At 37.7% G+C, this 26,245-nt stretch overlaps 2 protein-coding genes across 3 annotated transcripts; one reads left to right on the top strand and one right to left on the bottom strand.

Moving 5' to 3' along the window:
* Positions 1 to 985: 985 nt before the first annotated feature.
* LOC136751224 (general transcription factor IIF subunit 2) lies at positions 986 to 26,109 on the bottom strand. Of its 2 annotated transcripts, XM_066706652.1 has the most exons (9): positions 25,914 to 26,109; positions 25,124 to 25,197; positions 24,738 to 24,756; positions 23,983 to 24,127; positions 19,861 to 19,896; positions 3,738 to 3,819; positions 3,017 to 3,116; positions 2,781 to 2,924; positions 986 to 1,813 (listed from the first exon to the last, which is right to left on the bottom strand). In XM_066706652.1, exons 1-9 carry the CDS (start codon positions 25,977 to 25,979, stop codon positions 1,694 to 1,696), a joined length of 786 nt encoding a protein of 261 aa, XP_066562749.1. In that variant the 5' UTR covers positions 25,980 to 26,109; the 3' UTR covers positions 986 to 1,693. The 2 variants fall into 2 exon arrangements, with proteins under 2 accessions (XP_066562749.1, XP_066562751.1); XM_066706654.1 differs by lacking the exon at positions 19,861 to 19,896 and having other exon boundaries at positions 25,914 to 26,107.
* Positions 13,780 to 15,584, top strand: kctd4 (potassium channel tetramerization domain containing 4). Its single transcript, XM_066706655.1, has one exon. It carries the CDS (start codon positions 13,955 to 13,957, stop codon positions 14,729 to 14,731), a length of 777 nt encoding a protein of 258 aa, XP_066562752.1. The 5' UTR covers positions 13,780 to 13,954; the 3' UTR covers positions 14,732 to 15,584.
* Positions 26,110 to 26,245: the final 136 nt, after the last annotated feature.

The raw sequence follows: 26,245 nt of genomic DNA, 5'->3' as shown, positions 1-26,245 counted from the left end.
ATATCTGCAATTAAACTGATCTGCATTGTGGTTATATACAACTGTGAAATCTACATCGATGGCATAGAAGTTTACAACCTCAGTCAGTCTTTACATGAAAGTGTTTGGAAAATTAACATCTTCAATACCCTTGTACTTGACACACAGATATACACAAGCTGTCTAGGTGGGTCAGAAAAATATTGATGTATTTACAAAACTAAATTGATTTAAAAACAATTTTCCAACATACAATTCAAATTGAATAATAAAAGAACTGATACTGTTCTTAAGTGGTAACCACAGAACCTAGAAGTATTTGTGATAGGATGATTGGTGACCCCAGGACCAAATAATGATAAAAGTTAATCTTGGACAGACTGGGAGTCAATACAAGGGGCTGACCTACTTCCTAGGAAGGCTTGATTTACAACCAGGTCTCAGAAGTACTGAAGTCCTACAACTACATGGGCCGTAATAAACTAATAGACTAAATATAGTTTATCATTTTGGGAAATGGAAGTTAAAACCAAATGAAATTAGCTTACAGCATGAACAGTATACTGGCTGCATTAGATAAATGCCATTATTCAGTAAACCACAACATACCAGGTATTCCAGTTTTTTTTGACACCATGTGTCTACTGCAGATGCAGCTGTATTGCATAAATTTTGTTAACTTTCTAAAGGTCTTTACTGATGGAAGTTTGAGCCTCATACTTATTCAGCTAATAGCTTTTCTATAGACATGCACACTATTCCCATCAAATCGATATAGCAAGGGAGGTATTTTTCCCCAAAACAATTTGAGATTAAAATAAATAAGGAAAAAGATACAATTATAATTTAAAATAATTAGAAAAATGCATGGTTGTAGCAGAAGAAAGTTAACCGTAGAAGTTCTGTACATATAAACAGTCTGCACAGATAGTCATTTAATCTGCATTACAGTTTGATCTGAAATTGAGTACCTTTTTTAAATCATCAAGTAATAAATAATTATTCCTTCAAGGCTGGAAATATTTTATTTTATTGAGCAGTCCATCTGTAAAACAAATAAAATTGAGAAAATATCTTACACATTTTCACAAACTATTTCAATATACAAAACGCAATGCTGCTTACAGCACTATCAAACCAACAGAAACTGCCTGAAATATCAGGCAATACAGAAAGCTCCTCTAACTGTAGACATGCTTATTGTGGACACAGTTTAAAGTCCAAACACAGTATTGAACACCTCCAGCTTCAATTCCGTTGAGATCACTGACACACACAGGCCTACATCAGTGCATGAGGGCTCTCCGGTATCATTAGCTCCAAGAACATAAAGTAAATAAAAGTCAGACACTTATTGCTTCTATTTAAACATTATCTTTAGATGAATAGTCATAAAAACATTAACAGATTTTCTTTTCCCCAAAAGCTCTTGTAAATATATGCATGTACACTGGGTAGTATAAGAAATAACATTGACTATTTATTTTGCGCTGATCCTTGAGTTTATCAGTGGAAAATTTAAAAAAAAAACATTTGGTATTGGGTGGGGGAGTGTGTCTACAAGCATCCATCTTCAGAGGAGTCAGCCGTATTAAAAAACATTGAAATACAAAAAGGTTAAAACAAATGGAGTTTTTCAGTGACAAGGTATCAGCGCAACAGGTAAGCGCACTGTGCCAGTATCTTTCCCAGAATGCACTTCTGCCAGGCCAGGCTAGTCACTCTTCTCCTCGCCCTGGTAGTGTCTGTACTCTGGCTTGAGCTCCCACGTGTTTTTGTGGGTGCCTTTCACATTGTAGATCCCAATCTCACGCAGAATCTCTTTCAGGTAAATCTGCAATGACGAGAGAAAGAAAGAAAGCGTTCAGCTCTCTCTGAGGAATCTACAACCGAGCTACTTTGACAGCCATCTGAGGTGTTCTTACGTATTGGCTTTATATTGTTTCTAAACATTCCCAGTTTATGCCCATCTTGAAATCGATGTGTTTGACCACTAGGTGTCTGTAGCAGATTGTGTTTTCACAAATTGAATGTGTTCTCAAGTATAGACTGAAACTGAAATGATTATGGAAGTCTGAGAGTCCTGATGCCCCGAAGCTAATTGGGCCCTTCAATAATCATTTTGGTTTATCTTAAAAAATGCAGTCTTTTCCCTCACTATTTTTTGTTAATTAACTGTGACCTAAACAGATTTTTCAGCTTAAATATGTGGTTACATTGTTACATATATTTCTAAGATATCCAAGTTGAATTCAAGGTACATTTTACAATATTCTTGACTTGACCAATTCAATTGGCCTCTTGACAACATCAAACTAGATTTTTGACCCAATAGATGTTTGGTTATTAAAAGTGGATGACATGATACACGGACCAAAAAAGAAGAAAAGCACTGCTGAAAGACATCTCTGACATGACACAAATGTGTGAAAGCACTAATTTCCTTTAAGGTTTTTTGTAAATATATCCTGCTAATTTAAGCATCTGCCTTATCCCAGCAATTCCACAGGCTTAATTTCACACATGACTTTTAAAACATAACATTTAAAGGAAAAAACATATTTAATACAGCAGAACAGGATTTTTTCCACTTCTGATATTCATACTGTCTTGTCTATTTCCAAATAAATGTTTAATACAAAAACATTTCACAACTAAAATAAATAGTACCTAGCCTTGCACATGAAGTAATACAAGCATTACATTCATTAAGTGTTGTCTAAATGAGGAAATTGTGCAGATTGGGGCGATTGTGCAGTGTCATCCTGGGCAGGCTCCCTGTTTGCCAGTGAAATGCTTACCACAGGTTGTTTGGTGATGTCCACCAGATCCTTGATGTTGTAGTACTGATGCTTCTCAAAGGCCGAGAAGAGCATATCCAGGACCTGCTGCTTGTCGGCCCGAGCTCGCTTCCCTTCCTCCTTCTTCTTCTTATCGTACTCCACCTGCCAAAAACAAGCCACAGTGGAGAATTCAGAGGCTTTGTCAATCTTCCATGACAGTAAATGTGTACGGCAGGGGACGGTATCTGTCTCACGTTGTAAGTGTGATTTGACACCGGTTTGTAGTTGGTCGTGACTGCCTTATCCAGCTGTTGTGACAGGCGGACAGGTTTAGATGATTCTTCAATCTGTAGCCTACAGAAAAGTTGAAAAGTACAGAGAACATTGGTAATGATGGATGAAAATGAGCAATTTCTTGTTTTGTTACTGCACGATGACTAATTACAGTAATTTTAAATCATTTGCCATTAGACACAAATTATGTGTTGCCCTGGCACACTGTGATCCAAGACATCCTAGGAATTTCGTGATTAAAAACGAAGCCCGGCGATTCATGCCATTTATAACGTTGGTCATTATTATGAAAACAATTAAGCAGATGCAGCCAGCAGCACACAAAATGAATTAATAACAATGGCAAAAGTGTGCCAGGAGCCTCAACAGATGTCTGTTGCAAATAAATACAATGAGGTGTCGTGGTGGATCCATGCTCAAGCTATAATACTCTTCAGCCATGGAAAACAAATGAGGCCCTGCATCACTTGGATAGCTGGTTTAAATACTAGTGGGGGCAGTTCTTTAACACAGAACTGTTGGCACTGAGTGCTGCAGAGCTGCTGGGGAAAGAGCACAGGGCTGAAGACGCGGCAGGCTGGGCAGCACCTGTATTTCCAAAAGGGTTATTAAGGGGGCTATACATATTAGGGGTGACAATGAGAAAACCATCCAGTTTATTAGTAATCTAATGATACCAACCTTTTCAACTTCATGTAATTCTCACTGACCGCAGGCCTGCATTCAGCTCGCTGCACCACTACTCCTTCCAGTGCAACTTTGTCTTCAAAATAAAGAGAGGAAATCATTTATATATGAATATATAACCCACAAGGCTACAGAACACTTTGTATGGCTTATAAACCATTTCACTGATGGCGCTAGGAGTGACTAAGGACAAAAGCACTGTTGCTTTCATTCCTGTTTTTATTGTGTGGAGTGGTCTGGTTAATGTGTTCTACTCTTTGGTGGATGTTGCTAATGACATTATGGAAGTACATAAAAGCTACCATTCAAAGTGTCTATCTTTTTTATGGCATACATTTTAAGTTTGTATGATCATTTAAAAAGTTAGAATTTAAATCCTAAACATTCTGGAGAGCTGTACTCTCAAATACTTAAACTTAAATTGTTCAAACTTATGATCTAGATAAAGACATCTATGACTATGATTGTGCCTCATATTCAATACTCTTTCCAGAATAAAGCAACCAACAGAGGTCAAGCCACATTCATTAACATTCATTTTACCCACACAGAAATACAACCATCTCCTTTTTTTTTTTAATAAAAAATATTTGCTTAGAGAAGAAAAAAAAAATCCAGTTCCAGCTTCTCAGGTAAAATCACCCACTCTCCATATGCTGTTCCACAAAAATAGCCAAACCTTTCTTCTGTGAAGTGTGTGCCTTTAAACAAACCCAAAAAACAACTTTGCTTTAACAAATCCAATCCCATTAAAACACTGCACTTCGTTAACACTACAAACAATTTGCATTTTGAGCATTTAAATTTTATATGTCACCTCACACTCACAAAATTCATCATAATTTTGATAATGGACAAAATTACTCACAATTGTTCAAACAAGTGCCACAGTGCATGTTTTAATAACCCCATAAACACTCATCTTCAAATCATGTTAATAGAACAGAGGCAAACCGTTGTGTAGGACGCCTACACGTGCATTTGAACATCATGGAAAGTTATTAACACAAGTGAAGCATCCATTTGCAGTGAAACTTTAAATAAGCCACTAGCTGGGTGACTGGCTTAAGCGTGACTAAGTTTAAAAAAATAAAGTCCAGTTTTAAGAAGGTTTCACACTAAAGGGAATTAACCGTGTTGTTACATTTCCACTTGTGTTGCTTATGTTCAGATCGCTTCCAGGCAAGCTTAAAAACTTTTTTTTTTGGAGAATTTAAATGAAAAAAAAAGTTTGCTCCAAGTTCCATCTCTCCCCTTAGAAATCTCAGAGTGATGGATTGCTTATGTAACACTCTGTCCAAGAGCAGTAGGAGTTAACCGACTCTCGCATTGCATTTCGGGGGGGGAAGGTGACAGAGGCCAAGCTGGCCTGAGGCGACTGTGTTGGAGGAGCAGAGATTTCAATGCCAGGAGGGCCGCTGGGGTGGACTGGCCTCCCCCTCACTTGAGTTAAGTAACTGTGTTTTTCTACCCTCTATCCCTTGTTGCTGCACCTCTCGCAGTGTGAACGCTAGCCTGTTTCTGTCAGAACTGTCAGTTTGCAGAGCCGTCTCGGTCTCCCTCCCCAGGTGGGGTGAGGAGATCCAGACGTACAGTCCCCAGCAGCCTGACACAGAGGAGGTCCAGAGGCCTTTGCATTCTCATAATTGTGTCTTACAATAGGAAGGAAGAGGAGAGGGCATGTTGTTGTATCTGAAGTAATTCACAATATTTTAAGATCTCTCCTCAACCAATTATTATAACCATATATATATATATATATATATATATCTTTTTTTCTTTCTTTTTTTTTTTTTTTTTTACACACACACACATATATATATATGGACATAAATAAATATACACATAAATTGTAAACACAAAGGTCTGGTCATATTCTCAGGCTACATTTTTCACCCTCTATGTGTAACACATAAAAGGATTTTCTTCAACTACCTCTCTTTGGCATAAGTCAGTTGTCAGAGGTCACGCTTTTATTTTTTAACGCATTTATTTCACAGAACTGATATTTCCACTGCTAGCTGACCACGAGAACAGAAAGTCTTTTATCCAAGAATCCCATTGATATTCATGACAGTCAACACTCGTTCTTTCTCGCAGCAATATGAGGAAGCACTTTCTTCCTAAGAATTGCCATTGATTAAATAGAGCCTCAATTACAAGGCAAGAATTCCATGTCTTCATTTATTTAAAGTACTCAAGTTTTTTGAAGCCAGGATGCCAATTCTATATGCAAGTTAATAAGCCATAGCTCTCCGCTGCTTGATGATGCTTGTTAGATTGCTTAGATAACTTGCAGTTAGTATAGGTTCTTCTCTGAACTATAATGAAACAGCATTTATAACAGCACAATCTACATATATACAGCTCTGGAATAAATTAAGAGACCACTGCAAAATTATCAGTTTTGTCTGGTTTTACTATTTATAGGTATGTGTTTAAAATTAACATTTTTGTTTTATTCTATAAACTACTGACAACATTTCTCCCAAATTCCAATTAAAAATATTGTCATTTAGAGCATTTATTTGCAGAAAGTGAAAATTACAAAAAGATGCAGTGTTGTCAGACCTCTAATAATGCAAAGAAAATAAGCCCATATTCATTTTTAAACACAATACTAATGTTTTAACTTAGGAAGAGTTCAGAAATCAATATTTGATCGCATAACCCTGATTTTCAAATTGGACTAATCAGAGAAGATGACCTTACTCCAGTCCTCTACAGTCCAATCCTTGTTCGTGGTTATCCCGGTCATTAGAGAGTCGTTTTTGCCCTCTGCCAGTCTGTAGCTTTGTTGTCCCCAATGTCTGCTGTTTGACCTTGTTCTTATGAACTGCCGTCTTTGAAATTTTAAGGATGGAAGCAACCCGACGCTCACTGTATCCCCCTTCCAGTAAAGCCAGAATTGAACCCTTCTTTTCCTCACTCAAAACTTTCCTTTTCAGCTCTTTAGGCATGGTAAATAATTATTTTTTGATTCCAATTACTTTTGAGGTACTACTAGCACTGTTTTCACCATCCAGCTGGTCCTATTGCAAGAGGAAGTGATGACCACAGCAATGGATTTTATGCTTTTCCTTGTTAAATAAGATTTGCTTCAGGTGATCAGATAATAAGTAGCTCATTCAGTAGATGAGGCGTGCCTGTGTTGGAATTCAACAGACACTGGAATGGAATGGCTGCCATACAGGTAGAGATGCTGATTTAAGAAAAAACTGCAGTGGTCTTAATTTTTTCCAGAGCTGTATGTATAAGTTGTAAGGCAACAAAATGTGAAAAAGTCTAAGGTGGGTGAATATTTCCTATAGTATTCATTATATTAATTCATCTTAGGGAGGCCTTCATCCAGCAGTGGATCGATATAGGCTGATGATGATATGTAGGCCTACATAAACACACACACACACACACTAATGATGTTTCATTGACTTTTCATTTAATACAGACATACAAAAAACATTTAACAAGAATATATTGCACAGACCAAATTCTGTTTTTATGTAGAATCAAATGTTATGTAACCTGTAGTACATATTGCAAAACCAAGGATTAACCCTTCTATGTAATTGCAAGCTGCATTGTACAGATACAATTGCTATGAAACAGCTGGGCACCTGCAATCAAAATGCTGCCCTTCACAGAAGGGCCTCCACCACTAGCCACCAAGAACCATAATATATTTAGCCTGTCTGACTGCTTGCTCTGATTGCAGAAGAGAGGTCAGGAGAAGGTAGAAAGAAAACTGACCAGAGAGGGGCAAATATGAGGAAGCAACGAGACCTTAAACACTTCAACTAACTGACAGGGTAAGAAAAACAAGGACAACACAGTACTTTCTAACAAATGAATGTGCTTTGAGTACTGATGTCCAAACAACAATAATCTCATAATAATGATCATCATCATTATACAATATTAGCACACCTAATTCTCAGTCAATCAGGGCTTCCCCTTTATTTCTTTATATTAAAAACTTGACAAGATTCTGACATTTCAGTCAAGTCCTCAGCCTTCCTCAGACACATTTATGAACACTGTCAGAAGAGCTTTAGCAAATCATGTTATGGCTGTTTCTTTGTCACTAGAAAGTCACTAGCATCCGTCTCGTAGCACTCGCACACATCAGTTCTCAACAGGACAATCCGATACAGCTCCCCAAGCTCTCGGGCAGCCAGCATGCAGAACTCCCTCAGCCTATCCAGACACAATCACCTGTCACAGAACCAGCCCCCACTGAGCCCCCATGTACACACACACACACACCCTGCAATTATGTTCTCCCTAGCACAACACCAGCTTACACATCAATAATGGTTCCCCTATTTACAGTTCAAACCCCTGAAGTGTTAAAGTATCGATTTCAGGTATTCTAGAGGCTCCCTGCATCTCTGCCTGAGGAGCTCACACTGAATCAATGTAATGCAGCTGATTGAAAATCTTTATAGGAGAGAAAACAAAGCCTGGAAAAATCCCCCCCCTCCTTTTATGCTGCAATGAACAACCTTGGATTTTTTTTGTCCAAATTTAGTTGAAAGAGAAATGCAACAAAGAGCTGTAATCATATTATTGGAAAGGTCTCACATTTGCAACATGTTATGATCCCGACTACAATTTTTGCACCGATACAATCTATTCCCCTGGCTGTACTCTCAGCCAATCAGAGTTTACCATTAATAGCAACACTAGTAGTGACAGAAACACAATATGGCAGGCTTACAACTACATGCAGCTGCCACAAATTAAGGTCAGGCTTCTAGGCCTCCACTAACATACTGCTACAAACTGATTTACCTGTGGTCACAGATATCCATGTAAGTGACAGATTACTTTTGTTTTCCTGGTGATCTTGCAAATTGAATGCTTGCTTTCATAATAAAAACACTGGGCATTCATTTGAAATTACTAGAACATGCAGGGGCAGGTTATTATAACAACAATAAGCATCTTGCTTTAATACTCACGTATTTCCCTGCAATTACAGAAGAAGCCACTTGCAATGTTTGAAGAAATGTGGAAATTCAAAACAGCAACAATTACATATATACTCTAAGTACCGGTAATCTCAGAGCATTAATTAAAATATAATTGAGTATTGCTCCTCCTATACAGTATCCTCTCATCTGTCTGGCTAATCTGTTTTGTATACTAGACAAAAATGTATCATCAGTATTTTTAAGGTTAATGTAATACTGAAGAACCAAAAGTACAGAACTCTGCCATTTTGTATGTGGCTGGTATATTACCAATGCATAATTATGTGATTCAGTCAACCTGTTTAAACATGCAGTACAATTAACTGAGAAATCTAGCACATCTTTCCAGCAATGTTTATTTGCTCAACCTTATCATAGCTGCTGTGAAAATAAAAGTTACTATATGAAACCCTTAAGAAAAAGTCATAGGTGAGCAAGAGGGTCACAATCAGAGCACTGCCTTCAATAGAATGACAATTTTTCAATTTTCTGTCAATTGCACAGTTGAAAATGTTGTTATGCCTTGTGACTCATAATTTGTGGGTTTATCCTTTTCATAAAATGTATAGTGTACATCTTCACCATTAAAAAAAAAATATATATATATAAAATGTTATGAAATGTGTGTATATACATACATATATACATACATACATACATACATACATACATATATACATGTATACATATATATATACATATATATATATATATACATATATATATACATATATACACATATATATATATATATATATATATATATATATATATATATACACACACACACACACACACACATATATATATATATATATAAAATTTACATACATACATACACGTATATACACTCACCTAAAGGATTATTAGGAACACCATACTAATACTGTGTTTGACCCCCTTTCGCCTTCAGAACTGCCTTAATTCTACGTGGCATTGATTCAACAAGGTGCTGAAAGCATTCTTTAGAAATGTTGGCCCATATTGATAGGATAGCATCTTGCAGTTGATGGAGATTTGTGGGATGCACATCCAGGGCACGAAGCTCCCGTTCCACCACATCCCAAAGATGCTCTATTGGGTTGAGATCTGTTGACTGTGGGGGCCAGTTTAGTACAGTGAACTCATTGTCATGTTCAAGAAACCAATTTGAAATGATTTGACCTTTGTGACATGGTGCATTATCCTGCTGGAAGTAGCCATCAGAGGATGGGTACATGGTGGTCATAAAGGGATGGACATGGTCAGAAACAATGCTCAGGTAGGCCGTGGCATTTAAACGATGCCCAATTGGCACTAAGGGTCTAAAGTGTGCCAAGAAAACATCCCCCACACCATTACACCACCACCACCAGCCTGCACAGTGGTAACAAGGCATGATGGATCCATGTTCTCATTCTGTTTACGCCAAATTCTGACTCTACCATCTGAATGTCTCAACAGAAATCGAGACTCATCAGACCAGGCAACATTTTTCCAGTCTTCAACTGTCCAATTTTGGTGAGCTTGTGCAAATTGTAGCCTCTTCCTATTTGTAGTGGAGATGAGTGGTACCCGGTGGGGTCTTCTGCTGTTGTAGCCCATCCGCCTCAAGGTTGTACGTGTTGTGGCTTCACAAATGCTTTGCTGCATACCTCGGTTGTAACGAGTGGTTATTTCAGTCAAAGGTGCTCTTCTATCAGCTTGAATCAGTCGGCCCATTCTCCTCTGACCTCTAGCATCAACAAGGCATTTTAGCCCACAGGACTGCCGCATACTGGATGTTTTTCCCTTTTCACACCATTCTTTGTAAACCCTAGAAATGGTTGTGCGTGAAAATCCCAGTAACTGAGCAGATTGTGAAACCGGCCCGTCTGGCACCAACAACCATGCCACGCTCAAAATTGCTTAAATCACCTTTCTTTCCCATTCAGACATTCAGTTTGGAGTTCAGGAGATTGTCTTGACCAGGACCACACCCCTAAATGCATTGAAGCAACTGCCATGTGATTGGTTGGTTAGATAATTGCATTAATGAGAAATTGAACAGGTGTTCCTAATAATCCTTTAGGTGAGTGTATATACACATTATATATATATATATATATATATATATATATATATATATATATATATATATATATATATATATATATATACACATACATATACATACACACACACATTTATATATATTATTTTCTGGCTACTTCATACCGCCGATTTAGAAATATATTTTTTCCTTTTTCTTTAAATATATTTTATTTAAAAAGGCATGTTTGTTTATGAAGTATTTAGAACAACATAACTTATATTAACTGGTGTGGTAAGGGCAGAGTAAATAGCTGTCAGTCTAAGCCTACAGTTTTCTTGTTCCGTGACAAATGTCAAATACAACGAAAGCTACCTACTCTGAACTTTCCATTTTCTCAAGGACAACTAACATATAAAACCTTTACATTACCATGATATTTAAACGTTAAGAGTCCAAATCATGCATTCTGTAAATGTCAAAGCTTCTACAACACTGTATTTTATCAAATAAAGTACTCTAAACTGCCTCAAGTCATGATGAAAGTGTAATTCAAAGTCCCTGTTCCTATAAGCTATAATGACCCTACAGAAATAAATAATTATTTATATTGTAGTCCTGATGCAAAAATGGTCCACCAGTGCTGTGTCAGTTCTAGAAAGAAAACAAATGAATAATGGAGTGAATCTTTCAGATTTTATAAATCCAGAATACATGTTTAAATTAAATTGTAAATTAAAGTGATATTTATTAATTTGTAGTTTAGCAATCATTTTGAATGTAGTGAATATGGATATGTATCTGTTGGCCAACTATCCAGACCCCATGCATGAACTTAAATTCCACAATGATCGTACATACTACTTTCCCTAGGTGTGACATGCAAGCGATCCCTTCATAGAAGACCTTTAATGTATACCATTACTTAGCATGTCATCGTATTTATCACTGTCAGCTCCAATACAGACAGCAGAAACATGAACACACAAAACATATCCAGATATTATTTGAATTAAATTCATACAAAGATACCTGTGCAAAAATAACGAGCCTCCTGCATTAGTATCTACATAAAAGGTACTGCTGTGTTGCAGCCATTCCATTTTGTGCTGGGTGCTATGTCGCATGCAGATAAGCTCAATGTCAAGGCTTCTAGCTTTATAATGCCAGGATGCTGCATCTGATATGGAATGACATTCTTTAATGTGAACCTTTAGAAATCAAAGCATTTCTTCCCAGCCATGCTCCACAAGCTGCTAATTAGGTCCTTTCTCCCTTCTAACACCTATGCTAAGCAGGCGCTGACAGACACACTAGGGAAGGGAACAGAAGAGCCCTGGAAACTTCTAATGAAACCAGAAAATTCCTTTCTTGGCTTTCCCTGAGCAGCTGAAAATCACAAAACCAAACCAATAACACAGTGATATTAGCTATATCACCTGACTGGTCAGTGCAGCAGAAGTCACACTATACAGCAATTAAGCACTACAAATCCAAAACGTAATTATAATTAATTTACAATCAGGTGAACAGTATTAAGACAACCAAAGGCATCCTGATCACTATAATTTGACATGTTTTAAGTCATTCTAGTCATTAACAGCTGCTAGATGAAATGAGGTGGAGGAAAATCCATAAAACTATGGGAACAAAAATATATATAAAAAAAGTGTGTACATTTTTTTTAAGAAACTGCAAACCAAGCTTTTCCCCAGTTAAGAGTTTAGAAGATTAGCATTTGTACGAGTGTAAAGATCACAATAACAGGGTTGGTAGGTTGCACCAATTATACAGAATAGAGTATCAAGATTGCTAAAAACACTTGCTATTCACTTAATATACATCATTAGATGGATTCAAACTGGAGAACATGTTAGCTTGTATAAAAAGTCATGTGACAAAATAGAAAATACCAAATGTGATTTTGTTAGCTTATATATACATACCCACCCCAATATCTAAATATGTAAGCTGCTACTCATTCAAATTCATAATATTTGTGGTTTTTATGGTTGTTTTTTCCCCCTCACTATAAGATTCTTCAGCAATTTCCTACTAATTTAATTTGGTTTTGTAAGCATTTAAATACAGACAGAAAGCCCCAAAATGTATCTACAAGTCACTCAACAAAATACAAAGCCCTACAGGAAACTATTGACTACATAAACAGTTGTCAGATATCAAACCTAATTTTATATATGTACATTAAAAGTGTTGATGTTTAATGCACATATTGCATTCAACTATGAAGGTTAATCTAAAACCAAACAAGGGTTATGCTGTTTAAACATGCTGTACATAAACATTTCAGTAGAGCTTCAATCAGAGCTTTCCGGTCTGTGACCTCAGAACAACAGTGTAATCTAATTTTCATTTTAACAGAGCTCTAAATTACTATAATGACTGCAATTATACTTTGCTTAATTCACCACTTTATTAATATGGATTCTCTGAAACCTGACCTTTAGATAATAGTTTGTGTTCCTACTGCAGTCTTAATTTCCTCATTATTCATGAAATTTGATGGGTTATATCCTAAAGCTCACCACGTGCAGGACCACACCAACAAAAAGTCACAATACAACCAACAAAGCAAAATTAAATCACTAATTTCCCACACATTAATATACCGAGAGAGGGACAGATATTGTAGCTAGATATAAATGTATATAAAAACTCTTGCACTGACAGGGTTCAGGTTCAGTAACACTGCCATAATTAGAATCACTGGTATTAAAAATCAAGTTGTTTGTTTTTCTCTCAAAAACATGCCTCCAGGCAGTGTGACATGTTTAAAAGTGGATCACACTCTAACAGTTCAACCATTTCAATTCTCTGCGATTTTTTTTTTTTTACTCCATAAGAGGCACATGCACTTCTCACGAGATGACACTCTCCTTTCATCACTGAGAGAATGTTAATTGCTCGAATGCAACTGCAGCACACTGGAATAATGAAGTGATTAAATCATCCCTTTTGAATGGAGGGTTAAAAGCTCTTCTGCCCATCCCCCGCCTCCTCATCAAACCCACCTCGCAGCACAGTCGATACACCTCCTACAGCGCAGCACTGCTGAAAAGCTTAAGAAATGTAAGCGGCATTTGCATATCTCGTTCACTGCCAACCCTGCTCAGCTCAGCACAGAGACCCGCGCTTACAGGTGCTCCAGCTTCACACAGGGAGACGAGGTGCAGCCGGGCAGCAGAAAAGCTCATTACTCAGGAATGGAATGGAATCTCAGAAGAATGGAAAGTGAAATAAGGCAAATGAATCCAGATTTGCTTCAGCCCAGCAAGAGCTTTAAGAAGCCGTCCTCGTTTACTTTCACCCTCAATATCGGAGGCTATCTCTATGTCACTCAGAAGCAGACTTTATCCAAATACCCAGGGTCGTTGCTGGAAGAGATAGTGACTGGGAAAAAGGCAGTATTGCACGTGGACTCCGTAGGCAATGCCTTCATCGACAGGGACGGTCCTCTCTTCCGCCACGTCCTCAACTTTCTGCGGATCGGGGAGCTGCTCCTGCCTGAAGACTTCAAAGAGTACAGCCTGTTGGTTCGCGAGGCTGAGTTTTACCGTTTAGGGGAGCTTTCAGAAGCAGTCAAGAACTGTGAGCAGCAGCAGGCAGCTGCCAGGGAGCCTGCCTTTCTGGAGGTGACAGACAGCCATGAGCGCTCCCAGGGCCTCAAGGTCTTCTGCAGTGACTCCAGCTTCATCGAGAAGGTCAAGGGGCGCCTGGTGCAGGTGTCCAAGAGCAGGCTGGATGGTTTCCCTGAAGAGTTTGTGGTCTCCTCCAACGTGATCCAGTTCCGGCACTTCATCAAGTCCGAGATGGGCTCACGGCTGGTGCTGAAGGAAGACAACACTTTCCTGTGCACCCTGGAGACCCTCAAGCTGGAGATCGTGATGCTGGCGCTGCGAGGAGGGTACCGCCTGCTCACCAGCCTGGACAGCTCTCGGGGATCCGTGGTGCACTGCGAGGCGCTCCACTTCGTCAAGTGAGCTCCTCCACCAACACACAGCAGCCTTTCCCTGTGTCCTAACAGCATCTGGCCTCAAGTTACAGAGTCCAAAAGGAAGATGTTGTTTTGCAGGTTACTATGTAGTTCATAGCTCCAAAGCGCCCATCTGCACATCACAGCTCGGAGTGATATATTCAGTATTGTGCGTCTGTGTCTGTGTATGATTTAATACGATTCATCTCGCCCGTGGCTTTCGGTTTTTAGCATCTTGGTAAGTGTCAAGTTTTATTGTGCTGCCAGAGGCTGTTTAAATGACATGGATTAACAACTCCTTGCCAAACTATTTCCTCAAATTACAGATGAAGAAAATAAATAAATGTTTTAGTTGTTTTCTTCAAATGATGGAATCTTATCCAGTCATCCAAAATGAACAATGCAGTAAAGCTGTTCTTGTAGAACAAACTCGCACAGAATCCACGGTCTCTCACTTAGCTAAGCAAGTGTAAAATGTGTGCCGATTAAAGAGCATTAAAATGTGAACAAAAGGATAAGTGAAAAAAAAAATTAATGGTCTGTAATTGTCACATGAAGTAATCTTCGCAATGTCAAAATGCTGTGTGGCATATATGATGCAATGAAAATGCTGTAATAGAAATCACAAAAAAGGCTTCATTATCTGGTTAAAATTGATTAATGCATGCGTAAAAATATATTAAACAAAACTGTTGTTTTAGTTTTTTTAATTAAATCTGTAATATGGGCTATTATGTTTAGTTACTATAAGTTACAAGAAATGTATCTTTGTGGAGTTCCGTTGTCTTATGACAATAAAGAGAATAACAAATTATCTAAATCGGTTCTTCTAAATAAACGTCACACTTTATAAAACAAAACCCTTTTCACTTGTGCCAACCACAAACACGTGAATGCACAACCTATTAATACCGTGCAGCACACATATATACGCCTTTGCAAAAATATATTTTTGAAGCTATTTGGCATAGTCTTTACAGCTGGCACAGTAAATCCTTCACTGTGACTGTAACGGGGCTGGGACTCGGCAGTCCTATAGCTAATAGCAGGGTTAGTTAAGCCGTTTGGTTATAAATTATTATCTATAATGTTAAAATTGCATTCCCAACAGCATGAAAGTAGTGCTAAATAATAGATGAGGTTAACTAGATATGAATAAAACAGCAGTGAAGCAAGATCCATAACATTTGCTTTAAAAAAAAAAAGTCGTCACTACAGAAGCATGCCTCCTCCTGACTTCAACATTTCTCAGTTCTTTCGGTTATGAAACATGTTTTAATACAAGGTTTGAAATGTGCTCCTTAGGTACTACAACAGCAGCAGCAAAAAAATATGAATAATAATAATAATGATTATGTTATTTAGCGAGACCAGGACTTGCCTGGACATAAGCCCATGTTCTTGCTTCCTGTGCTTCATCACTAAGTCATATTTGCAGTCCAGACTTGTTCTCATGAGTTGCTCTGACTGCAAAATAGGGGCCAGATTAAATCAAAACTTTGACCCACCTGCTAAAAGCAAACTACAAACCTGTACATCATAGTGGTTACATTCATGTGCAGAAGAAAGCAGAATCTTGCAAAAAATGAACCCACCACTGAATACAGGTTTATAGTTTTACATTAGTGGGTGGGTCCAATATTCGATTTAATCGTAGCCTAGGTCTTTTTTTTAAATCGAGGAATGTGTTAATCTGATTTGTAAGAATAAACTAAATGCATAAGGTTCTTTGCCAATGATTACAGGTAAATCATCATAGGTGTAACGAGATGTAAAGAATCTACACGAGCCCCCGTGGCACTAATCATATACAAAATGTATATGTTACAATACCAAATAAATTGTTACATTTAAAAACCTTACAACATACCTTTTTGGTCATGATTACCCTATCCTTATTGAAATTCATTACACTGTTCCCATTATTTGAGAAAACAGTATGAAGAGAACTCTTCCAAATTCATGAATAATAAATAAAGTAGATTTATCATTCTTAAACTTTTAGCTAGGCAAAGTGAAAATATTCTATTACTAATGTTGATCTATCATCGGGTGGGAATGTATTTTACTCTCTGTTCTGTGCATGCTTTGTAGCAGAAAGCTGATCATCAGTAACTCCTGTAAAAAGCTCCCAGCTGTAGACTTGTATTGTTTACTTATCATTTCAATTGTGACAGGCTCTCTGCTGTAAAATTACTTAATGTGGGAAGGAAAATACTTTTAATTAACACAGAACAAATAATTAACTTTTTAAATAACAAAATGTTGTAATTATGCCAATATGTCAATCAGCCTTAAAAATGTTTTGTGTGGGGGCTTTATAAAATTTCACAGCATAGCTGTAGATACTCTCTTCCAGCTTAACCATTCCCCCCATGGCTGCAATTGTTATTAGAAACAGACTGGTTGCTATAGATACTCGACAGAATCAGGGACTTAAAGGGAAATGTGCATGATAATCAAAAAGGATGATTTTAACCATATTTATGTGTTGCTATAGCGATCTTCAAGATCATATAAGCAACATTTAAAACATTAAACTTACCAAATTATGGTGGATGTATGCTACTTCAGTATTTCAGGATGTACTGCATCATAACATCCTGAATAGTGGAAAAAAACTACAAAATCACTGGATTTGTCTTCCCCACAGCAACTTTAATCTTTATTATCAGGTCAACAGTGGTAGTGTTTCTTATTTAATATTCTTAATCCTTGATTGTAATGATTTCCATAAATATCATGAAGTGTTGCTGTGCCCACTGCTGCAGAAAAAACAGTGAAGACAGTTATTTTCTCCTTTTCAACAACAGAGGAGTTCAATGCATAGTGTAGGTGTTTTTTGCAAGTAAACAATCCATCATTCAAAAAGGGAACAAAAATCAGCAATCTGCAGCGATTCGTTTGATCTCAGTGCAATCCATTACCCCACCCATCTCTGCTGGATTGTATGAATAGGTGAAAAGGCTAATGCACAGTAATGTATGTTACAGTGTGTGATTTTCTGAATCGAATGTCTTCGCAAAGCAAATTTTAACTTGTCTTTTGTAGAATGGGCCATTTAAAAATAAATGCCGCCCCAACATTCCAGTCTGAGGCAACTGTGCCACCTACAAAACAACAATCATAATATTGCTTGTCGATATTCTCGCTTATCGTGTTTTGTCCAAAATTGAAATGAAAGTGTATACTTCTGTAAGTACGAAAACAACAAAAGCACAAAACAAAAAACAGCCTAGATTAGAAAATATATAGGCTATATTAATATGTTAATAGAATTTATTATGTACCAAATAAAATTTAATTTAATACAGAACATGAACATGTATTATATAAAAATACCGATATAATATAAACATGAAAATAAGCAAAGCAAGAAAGCAATACCCATTTTTTAATATGCTGAAAATACATTTTAGGAGACCCCGATAAGCACCTAAGGAACTCTCAAATGCTTGTGACACACAGATCTATTTGAGAAAAAAAACAATCTTTAGCTTTAATATATATTCAATGCGTATATATATATATATATATATATTTTTATACATATAAAATCTAATAAATTCTGAACTTGGTCTATTTTACATTGCACTACATTACATTTACATGCATTACAACAAAAATAGTGCCTGACTCAATACACAAACAGCCAGGACAGCAGTCATACTCGGTTGTCTTTCCAAGCTATAAGAATGGTGCAATTCTGTAAGTTTGTTGTTTTTATTTGAGTAATATGTCACTAATATTGATCACTGCAGATTGTTTTTTTCTTCTTCTCCTTTTTTGGATTGTGGGATTACTTGCACAAACTCTCCACTGCGCATTAATCTCCTGTTGTTGGAAATTAGATAAATAACTCAATCTTAACTGTTTTCCCACAGCTGTGGAAACAGCAACACTTCATGTCTTTGGATCAAGGAGAAAGAATATGGAGCAAGAAACAGTAACACCGTTTACTTGACAATAATGACATGAGTTGCTGCAGGCGATTTTGTTATTTTTCTGCTATCCAGGAAGTTATGACGGTACATCCTGAAATACCGAAGTAGCATACCTGCTCGGTTTGGACATCCACCATTATTGGTTAAGTTTAAATGTTTGAAAGTTGCTGATATAACTGATTTGGAAGAGTGGCATACATCTTACTTACACACTATAATACAAAGACACAAAAAAACATGCATTGTCGGGGGGGGGGGGGGGATCTATCCAAATACTGGTAAAAAAAGAGAAAAGATTCTGCATTTAATTATGTGCCGTTTTAAATTGCAAGGGCATTGCCTTATCATGTGAACCTTAGAACAAATGATGCCATCTTCATTACAGGCTTCATCTGCACAAATCTGAAAGAGCCCTGAATCAACAGAACAAGCAATAATTCAGTTTGTACAGCTGTCTGCTCTATTTCACGAATCTAATTTTTGCTCTGCTAAATCTGTGATCTTTTATATTTTAGCAAATTAAGACATGAACAAACTCTCCTGAGAAGTAAAATGTGACCCAATAAAGTTTTGATAGTATTGTGCCAATTAACTGTTGGTGAACTAACATGGATTCAAAGTAGTCCGTGTTTTGCTTTATGTTTTTTTTTTTTTTTTTTAATTGGACTTCATTAATTTTTGATGAAGATTCAGCAAGTAGCCATGGCTGCTTATTAAGCCATCACTCTTGTTGATATGGGTCTAACCTTGAGGCAGCATGAAACCAACAGGGGAGCCAGGGGGCTGACAGTTGTATTAGTTTAAAACCTTGAGGATAGCTGATTAAAATATCCAAAGATTACTGGTACACAGTATCTGGGGCAAGGAAAAAAAAACTACTATTTAATTCACATGGGTGCTTGTAAACACACAAAGGATTACATATACTATGTAAATGTAGTTTCCTGATTAAATAAAGTTAGCAAGGAAACACTGTGTATCAAAGCACTAAAACAGATTCCTGGAGAGGGACAACTTTTTCTGATCCAGGCTAAAACAATCACCCCAAGTTTAAAAAATAAAAAGGATTCTACCGAACAGAAGAATCTAAACACAATGTTCAGACAATTTTCTGAACAGTAAATCAATACAATGTTAAACTCCAAGACAACCACTCCACTCAGTAGGATTAGGCTGCGGTCAGAGCACTTACCTGGGTAACTGTGGTCTGATTTTTCATCTGACTGTCCTACAGAAGAAGAATGTGCTGCTGTGATTGGATACAATACTAAAATGGACATACGTTACCTAGACCTCAATTCAGTCCAACCCCGACTGCATGATTAAGGCATACAAAATAACCAAACAATGCTGTACCATACATTGAACACATTTGAACTGAAAAGTATGTAGCTTTTAAACACAGATTAACATTGCAATAACAAAGTCACTTTTAATTATGTAACTGCATTGTGCTTTTACTCAAAGAAAGGCCAATCACACTATATGGAAAAACAAAGTGATTGAACACTAAAGAATTTGCTGCAATGCTTATTTAACATCAAATACGGATAGGGAAAAAATAATAAATACTTTATTTAGCTTTCAAAAGCTACAGCATCCACATTGCTGCACAGAAGAAAATAATCTCTGCTATGACTTCACTAATGCTGCATTTGGAATTAACCCAGGTCAATATTAGTTTACATAAACTGTAGGAATGTTTCTTCTACCATTATTCAGCACTTTTGATCTTTTGACTATTAATTTGTGATAGGAAAGGGTGGTGATGAAAATGATCGTTGACCAAAACTCAAACTTGTTTCTCTTTTCCCCCCAGGGAATTTTGCATGTTCTTTAGAATAGTTTTTGCTCAAAAATGAGGTTCTACTCAGTTTAGACTTTCTGGATGATAAAACACAACAAAAATGTTGTAGTGCGCAAGCTTCATTTTTGTGTACTGCAGAAAATCAGCTCTGCAATTATAAACCATAAGTCAAAAGACAAAGCAGCATTTCAGTTGTGAAGTACCCATCTATAAGGAAACGGCATAATGCAGCTACAGGTAAGTGGTCTTGTCAAATGCTTTCAGCTCCAGCATGGAGACTCCCACTCCTTAATACAGAGCACAGATACAGCAGCATTATCATTTTGTATGCCTTATTCCTAACAGATGCAGAGCTCATAAAATAGCAGTGGCCTGAATCCCAATGAAGGGTGTTAGAACTTGGAACAACCCTCATTTAAATAATCATGTACAAAGAAATTAAGCAATCAGACCTTTTCGAGACGCACACTAGACTGGTTAAATTACATTGACATCAAGCACAATACTTCAAATATTTCAAAGAAAATGTATACAGCCTACAACCATCATTGCAAGGTCACTATTACCATTATCATTTTGCGGTTTATTAGCTCACTGAAATTGAATCTGAAGGGGAGGCGTGTGCTCCACTGAGGAAGTGCGTTTGTCATCACGATTACAAAACACAGACAGAACACTTCTGTGTAAAGGTGTGAACATTTATATGTCCTTCAGAAGTAACAATGGCAGAAGCTCTTCATTTGTGCTGCGACACAAAAAGCACCACAAAAACAAACATAGAATACACCGTGAATTAAATGTAATCACTTTCCAGAAGCTGTATTATGCATAGCACAAATCCAAACAACAAAGTCAGATGTGGCGGGGGGGGAGCAGTTTAAAAATGAAAGAAGCCCACAGTTACACATGAACCCTGGGAGAGATGCATCCCCTGACGAGGAAAGAAAGCATATTACACTTGACACTACAAGCCTCAGTCATATGACAATCACCATGAAGCAATTAAAAGCAAGAGACACTGATTAATGGAAGTGAAGGCTGTGGCATCTAATCAGAAAGCAAAGCACCTTTTCACAATTCCTTCCTGCACACTCTACGAGTCATACAAATTTGCAATTAAGACATCTTCTGCTCAATCTACAAACTTAACTGCCTGTAAATTGTAGTTGGATGCTTTAATCTTAGGAAAAAAAACAAATGGAGCACATTTAAATATTGACCTTTGACAGGTTGTACAATAAGCAACATCTTGAAAGCAATCGTTTAAAACTGTCTAATTGCAAATCATGGGCCTGCTGAACACCGGAGGAATGTCCATCTGATTACAATAGATATTCCCCAGACAGAAATGCAGCAGTCTATAATGCCAATGGTTTCATTTACAATTCTTTTCTCTGCAGACTGGAAGAGATAATTAAAAAAAGTTTGAGCACAACTACGTTTTTAAAAGCACTTTTCGATTGGCAATCACTGCCTCATCACCTCAAATGGAGACTTCCAACAGCTATAGTGGGATCATTTGTTTCAGTTTCTCAAGGCTACAATAAGCAGCGCTAATAATATCATCCTTTAGCTCTCAATCCTTCAGAGATGGTAACAATGCTAAACTAGGGGTGAATAATTATCTTTTCAAGAACACAAGATAGGAAGAGAATCTTTCCCTGTGCTATTTCCTGTCAGACACACACTGGGTTCAAAATGTGAACATAACATTATACGATTAAACTCTGATACAAACCGAGAGAGAGAAAGCACCATACTTTTATTATTGAATGAGCACAATGACTGCCCCAAGGATTGCGAGACGTCTTCTTCACTGAAGAGACAGCAATGCAAGAGCAAGATTACTGCCACCCACACCAAGTAGTCGCAAAGTTCTTCCAGCAAGTTTCCCCTTCACCTTGACTCATATTAATCGGAATACATTTTTCATCAAAATGTCTTTGTTGTTTCAAATGGTCACATACATAAATTGTAACACAAACATGGGAAATGTGTGTGATCATAGGTTAAGGCTATGCACTTATCTACCTACAGAAAATATAAATAAAATAAAATCTTTCTATTAGGCCATTCTTGTGATACAACAATAAGAGAATAACTTAGCCATTCTCTAAGCAACATATTAATAGCTACAGGAGTAAAGGGTGAACTTGTCCTGGATAGAAACAGTCAATCATTTGCAGAAGAAGGAGAGCTACATTTATTCAATGCCATTTGATATGACACCTGCTCACAACCTCAGTAGTGTAGCGAGAAAGGCAAGCAGAGCGCACACAGCCAAGAAGCACAGCACAGTGTTGATTAATACAGAATCACACGGCTCCCCACTAACGGGATTAAAACAAGGAAACTATACAGTACTTACCACGCACAGCACCGCTCTTAAAATAAAATGTACGTTAAACACCTGCTGTTAATGTTAAATTAATAGAAGAAAATGACAGTGTTTGCCCTGGGAAATGTCACACCCTGCATTAAAGGAAACTGGAGATCTCCTTTACTGATGTGCTCTAATATATTCTTTCCCTGGCTTCAAAAATGGCATAATAAAATGAGTGCCCTGAAGTTATCTTTGGCAGCTAACACCACCAGGTTAAATTGAAAGAATCTCAAAGCAACATTCCTCAATAATGAAGAAAATGCCTTTCCTGTTTTTGAGAAAGGGTACATACATTCTTCATTGTATTATGGCTTCAATAAAAGCATTAGATAGGAGGTCTACTTAAAGCCAGTCCTCAATGTAATTATGCACTTTGGTATCATTTTCAGTTGCTACAGAGTTAACAGCATTTACAAAAGTGCTTTCTACTTCTGAGAATTTTCAATGTACAACTCGATGAGAGAGGGGAGAAAATCAGATCTCTTTTTCAAGCAGAATGGGACTTAGCCTAATACTATGGAACAGTTTTATAAAGCATCTATTCATTACAGATTTCTCTGGAAAAAGGAGTTGCTTAGCAACTGCTTGATCAATACTTGCAGCAAGATAACATCAGTTGCCATTCTGCGTGCTACAGTTATACAGAGAGATCCAGGCTGCATCTGTATGCTTGATTTTTTTTAAACTAAAATTGAAATTCTGCAGATGTTTCTGGATGAATGAAGTCACCAATAGGCATAATTATTGACTATTATAAAATTTGCCTGTCATAAAGCCATTCATTATCTTTCAGCAGAACCATCTTAATGCAAATGAGACAGTAACGCAGCTGTCAGTCACACCAACTGTATGACATCATGTGCAGGAATAAACACAAGGAATAGAAAACATGGATGGAAATACAGTATCAGCTACAAAGGATTAGGTTCTGTAGACTCAAATTTATTTTTGACATAAAGGGTCAATATTGTTTAGTCTTCACCCATTCTATAAACACAGAGCTAAGTCCCATTCTAGTCCCCTTGATAGATACATAACAGAACAACTTCATTATGTTCTTCTTCAGGCTTTCGCAAAAATTCAAACAATGGCCGTGTCAAAGTGTTCTTGGTTTTGAAGCTTACCAGAGGAGCTCTCTGTGAACACACCCAGGGTCTGCCCTCCTACACTCTGCATGGTGAAAGGATGGTCTCGTGGGGCTTTGACTGAGGTGGCCTTCTCGCCTATCTCTGTGATGGTCGTTAGCTCCTCATTGAGAGTGAAGGACACCTGGTGATACAAAGAGCCGCATAGTCAATCCACACACAGAACGCAGCATTCAGACGCAGCTGCTCAGAACTACATTAGCGACGGGACACTGAAACAGGCCAAGCAATCGCTTATGATCATCTTAACCCCCAACATTGGCCTTAACCCTAACCATACCAATCTTGAACTAACTGTAGCCTTCATCTGAATCTTAACCTGAACACCGACATATTTACTGCTTTAGCTTTTCCTACAGTGTCCCTTTCTGAGGGGGGGGGGCACCCATAAGAGGAAAAGGAGCTCTACCAGATTACAGTTCAGATACTACATGCATCAACAGAGTACCACAATGAAGTGATGTAGCTGCAATGCTAGTAAAGTACAGTGCTAGAAAGAGGCAATATAACCTCTCACCGCCAGATCCGCAATTTATGTACCATAGTACATTGGGGGGGTTTGTATGCAATACATTGCTCTGTGATTTAGTAATGACCTGAACCCCATAAGTGATTTATTTCAGGGCTGTGCACAGACGTTCATATTACAACGGTGACACCCAGTGGCAAACTAAATACCTCAAATTCTTAAAGCACTAGACATCAGGTAATGTCCACCAGGAGTAATGCCTTACCTCTGCTTTTCCTTGATTCCTTTGTGGAAAACAAATAAGACAAAATGTGTTAATAAACTGCATGAATATCAATACATCAAAGCAAATGGTGTGTTAACATTAAAGTGATTACATTTGGCATCTACAATAACCACACAAAAAAGTAGTTTCCTTCATGCCAATTTAGAGGGGAATATGGAACTTAATTCTAGTTACATATGTATTTTAAGGTCAAGATAAGCCTACCATATTTGTATAACAACTATAAATACCTCAGGTATTTCATGTACACAGCCTACTATGGTAATACAAGTTAAAATGTAAGGATAGCCTTTTCTTTTAAAGTACATTAGTAAACATGGCACAGGGATACTGACACTGCAGAACCATCACATATTTGTACTTACTTGCCAATCCTAAGCTTCCCTACTTCACCTCTTCCTGTTGCTTTGGCCCATTGCTGGGCAAGGTACTTTGGGACCTGTGAGGAAGGAAGATGTACATGAATCCTCATACGACAACACAGCAGTAGTGCGTTCCCTTACTTCTGGGGTGCTTTGAGACATTGCAGCCAGATAAGCTACCTGGTATTGAACTAGCATTAAGATGAAGTGGATGCATGGAGGATTAACCAGGGCCTGCAATATTCTAGCTAACAATATACAGGTTCAACACGAAAAGTGGCATGATAGGTGATTGAGACACCATCTAGGTTGGCAGCAAAAGAATGAAGTATTAAAATGTGGGAGGTGTGATGTTTATGCAGTACCGTGAAAGGGCAGCAGATGTAAGACTGTGGGGATATGATGCCCCGCATGGTTTTCCTATTGCATGTAAAATACAGCTGCACTTGAGCTGCTTTACTCTGAGGAGCTGGTCAATCCGCATCGCAACAAACCGCACGACCATTACAAACCGACACGCTGTAACAAAGGAAACGGGGCGCTTGTTGTGCTGTGGTTGGTTTGTATTTACTGTAGACCACGTTAGCCGGACACTGACCATTTAAAAGCACGGATTGTGTTATTAAGCCCAGAGGATTCTCGTCAAATCGGATACACTCCTGGAAATCAGCTCTCTTTACCCCATGTTTCTTATTCACATTATGATGTCAAATGGCTGAACTTTATGCGACTTGCTTTATGGAGTAGATCTGTGTAACAGATAACTTCACAATTATGTATCCAAACCACTTACCTTTACCAACCAAACACCCGTGTTCTGCTTTGCTCCTGTTAAATCTACTTCTCCTTTCTCAGACATTATTGTTGTTTGAATTACACCGTATTTGTGACAAAAACATTACAATATCAGCCTGTTTTTTTGTCCGACTCTCCACGGCAGCTCGCAAAACAGAAGCAGAAATGGTGCCAATTAGTACGGTGGCTCGGAAGACACAACCTGCATGATCTCGATAAACGAAACGCCGCAATCGAAAGGACGCCATACATGTGATACCGGCTGTAGAGGAAGGGGTCGTTGTTTTACACTTCTGTAAACAGTCTATACAGCTTGAGATTCGGCAAGAA

Source organism: Amia ocellicauda, chromosome 6 (assembly GCF_036373705.1).
Source record: "Amia ocellicauda isolate fAmiCal2 chromosome 6, fAmiCal2.hap1, whole genome shotgun sequence".
NCBI lineage: Eukaryota > Metazoa > Chordata > Actinopteri > Amiiformes > Amiidae > Amia > Amia ocellicauda.
The sequence above is the reverse complement of the archived record's forward strand: the minus strand, read 5'-3'. Positions and strand labels throughout refer to the sequence as shown.

Coding starts and splice junctions, on each gene's coding strand:
- kctd4 (XM_066706655.1), top strand. CDS start 13,955: ATGGAATGGAATCTCAGAAGAATGGAAAGTGAAATAAGGCAAATGAAT.
- LOC136751224 (XM_066706652.1), bottom strand. CDS start 25,979: ATGTCTGAGAAAGGAGAAGTAGATTTAACAGGAGCAAAGCAGAACACG. Junction 19,897..23,982: donor GTTCACAGAGAGCTCCTCTG/GTAAGCTTCAAA, acceptor CTTCTTCTGTAG/GACAGTCAGATGAAAAATCA. Junction 3,820..19,860: donor ATCAGACCACAGTTACCCAG/GTAAGTGCTCTG, acceptor TTTATTTTGAAG/ACAAAGTTGCACTGGAAGGA.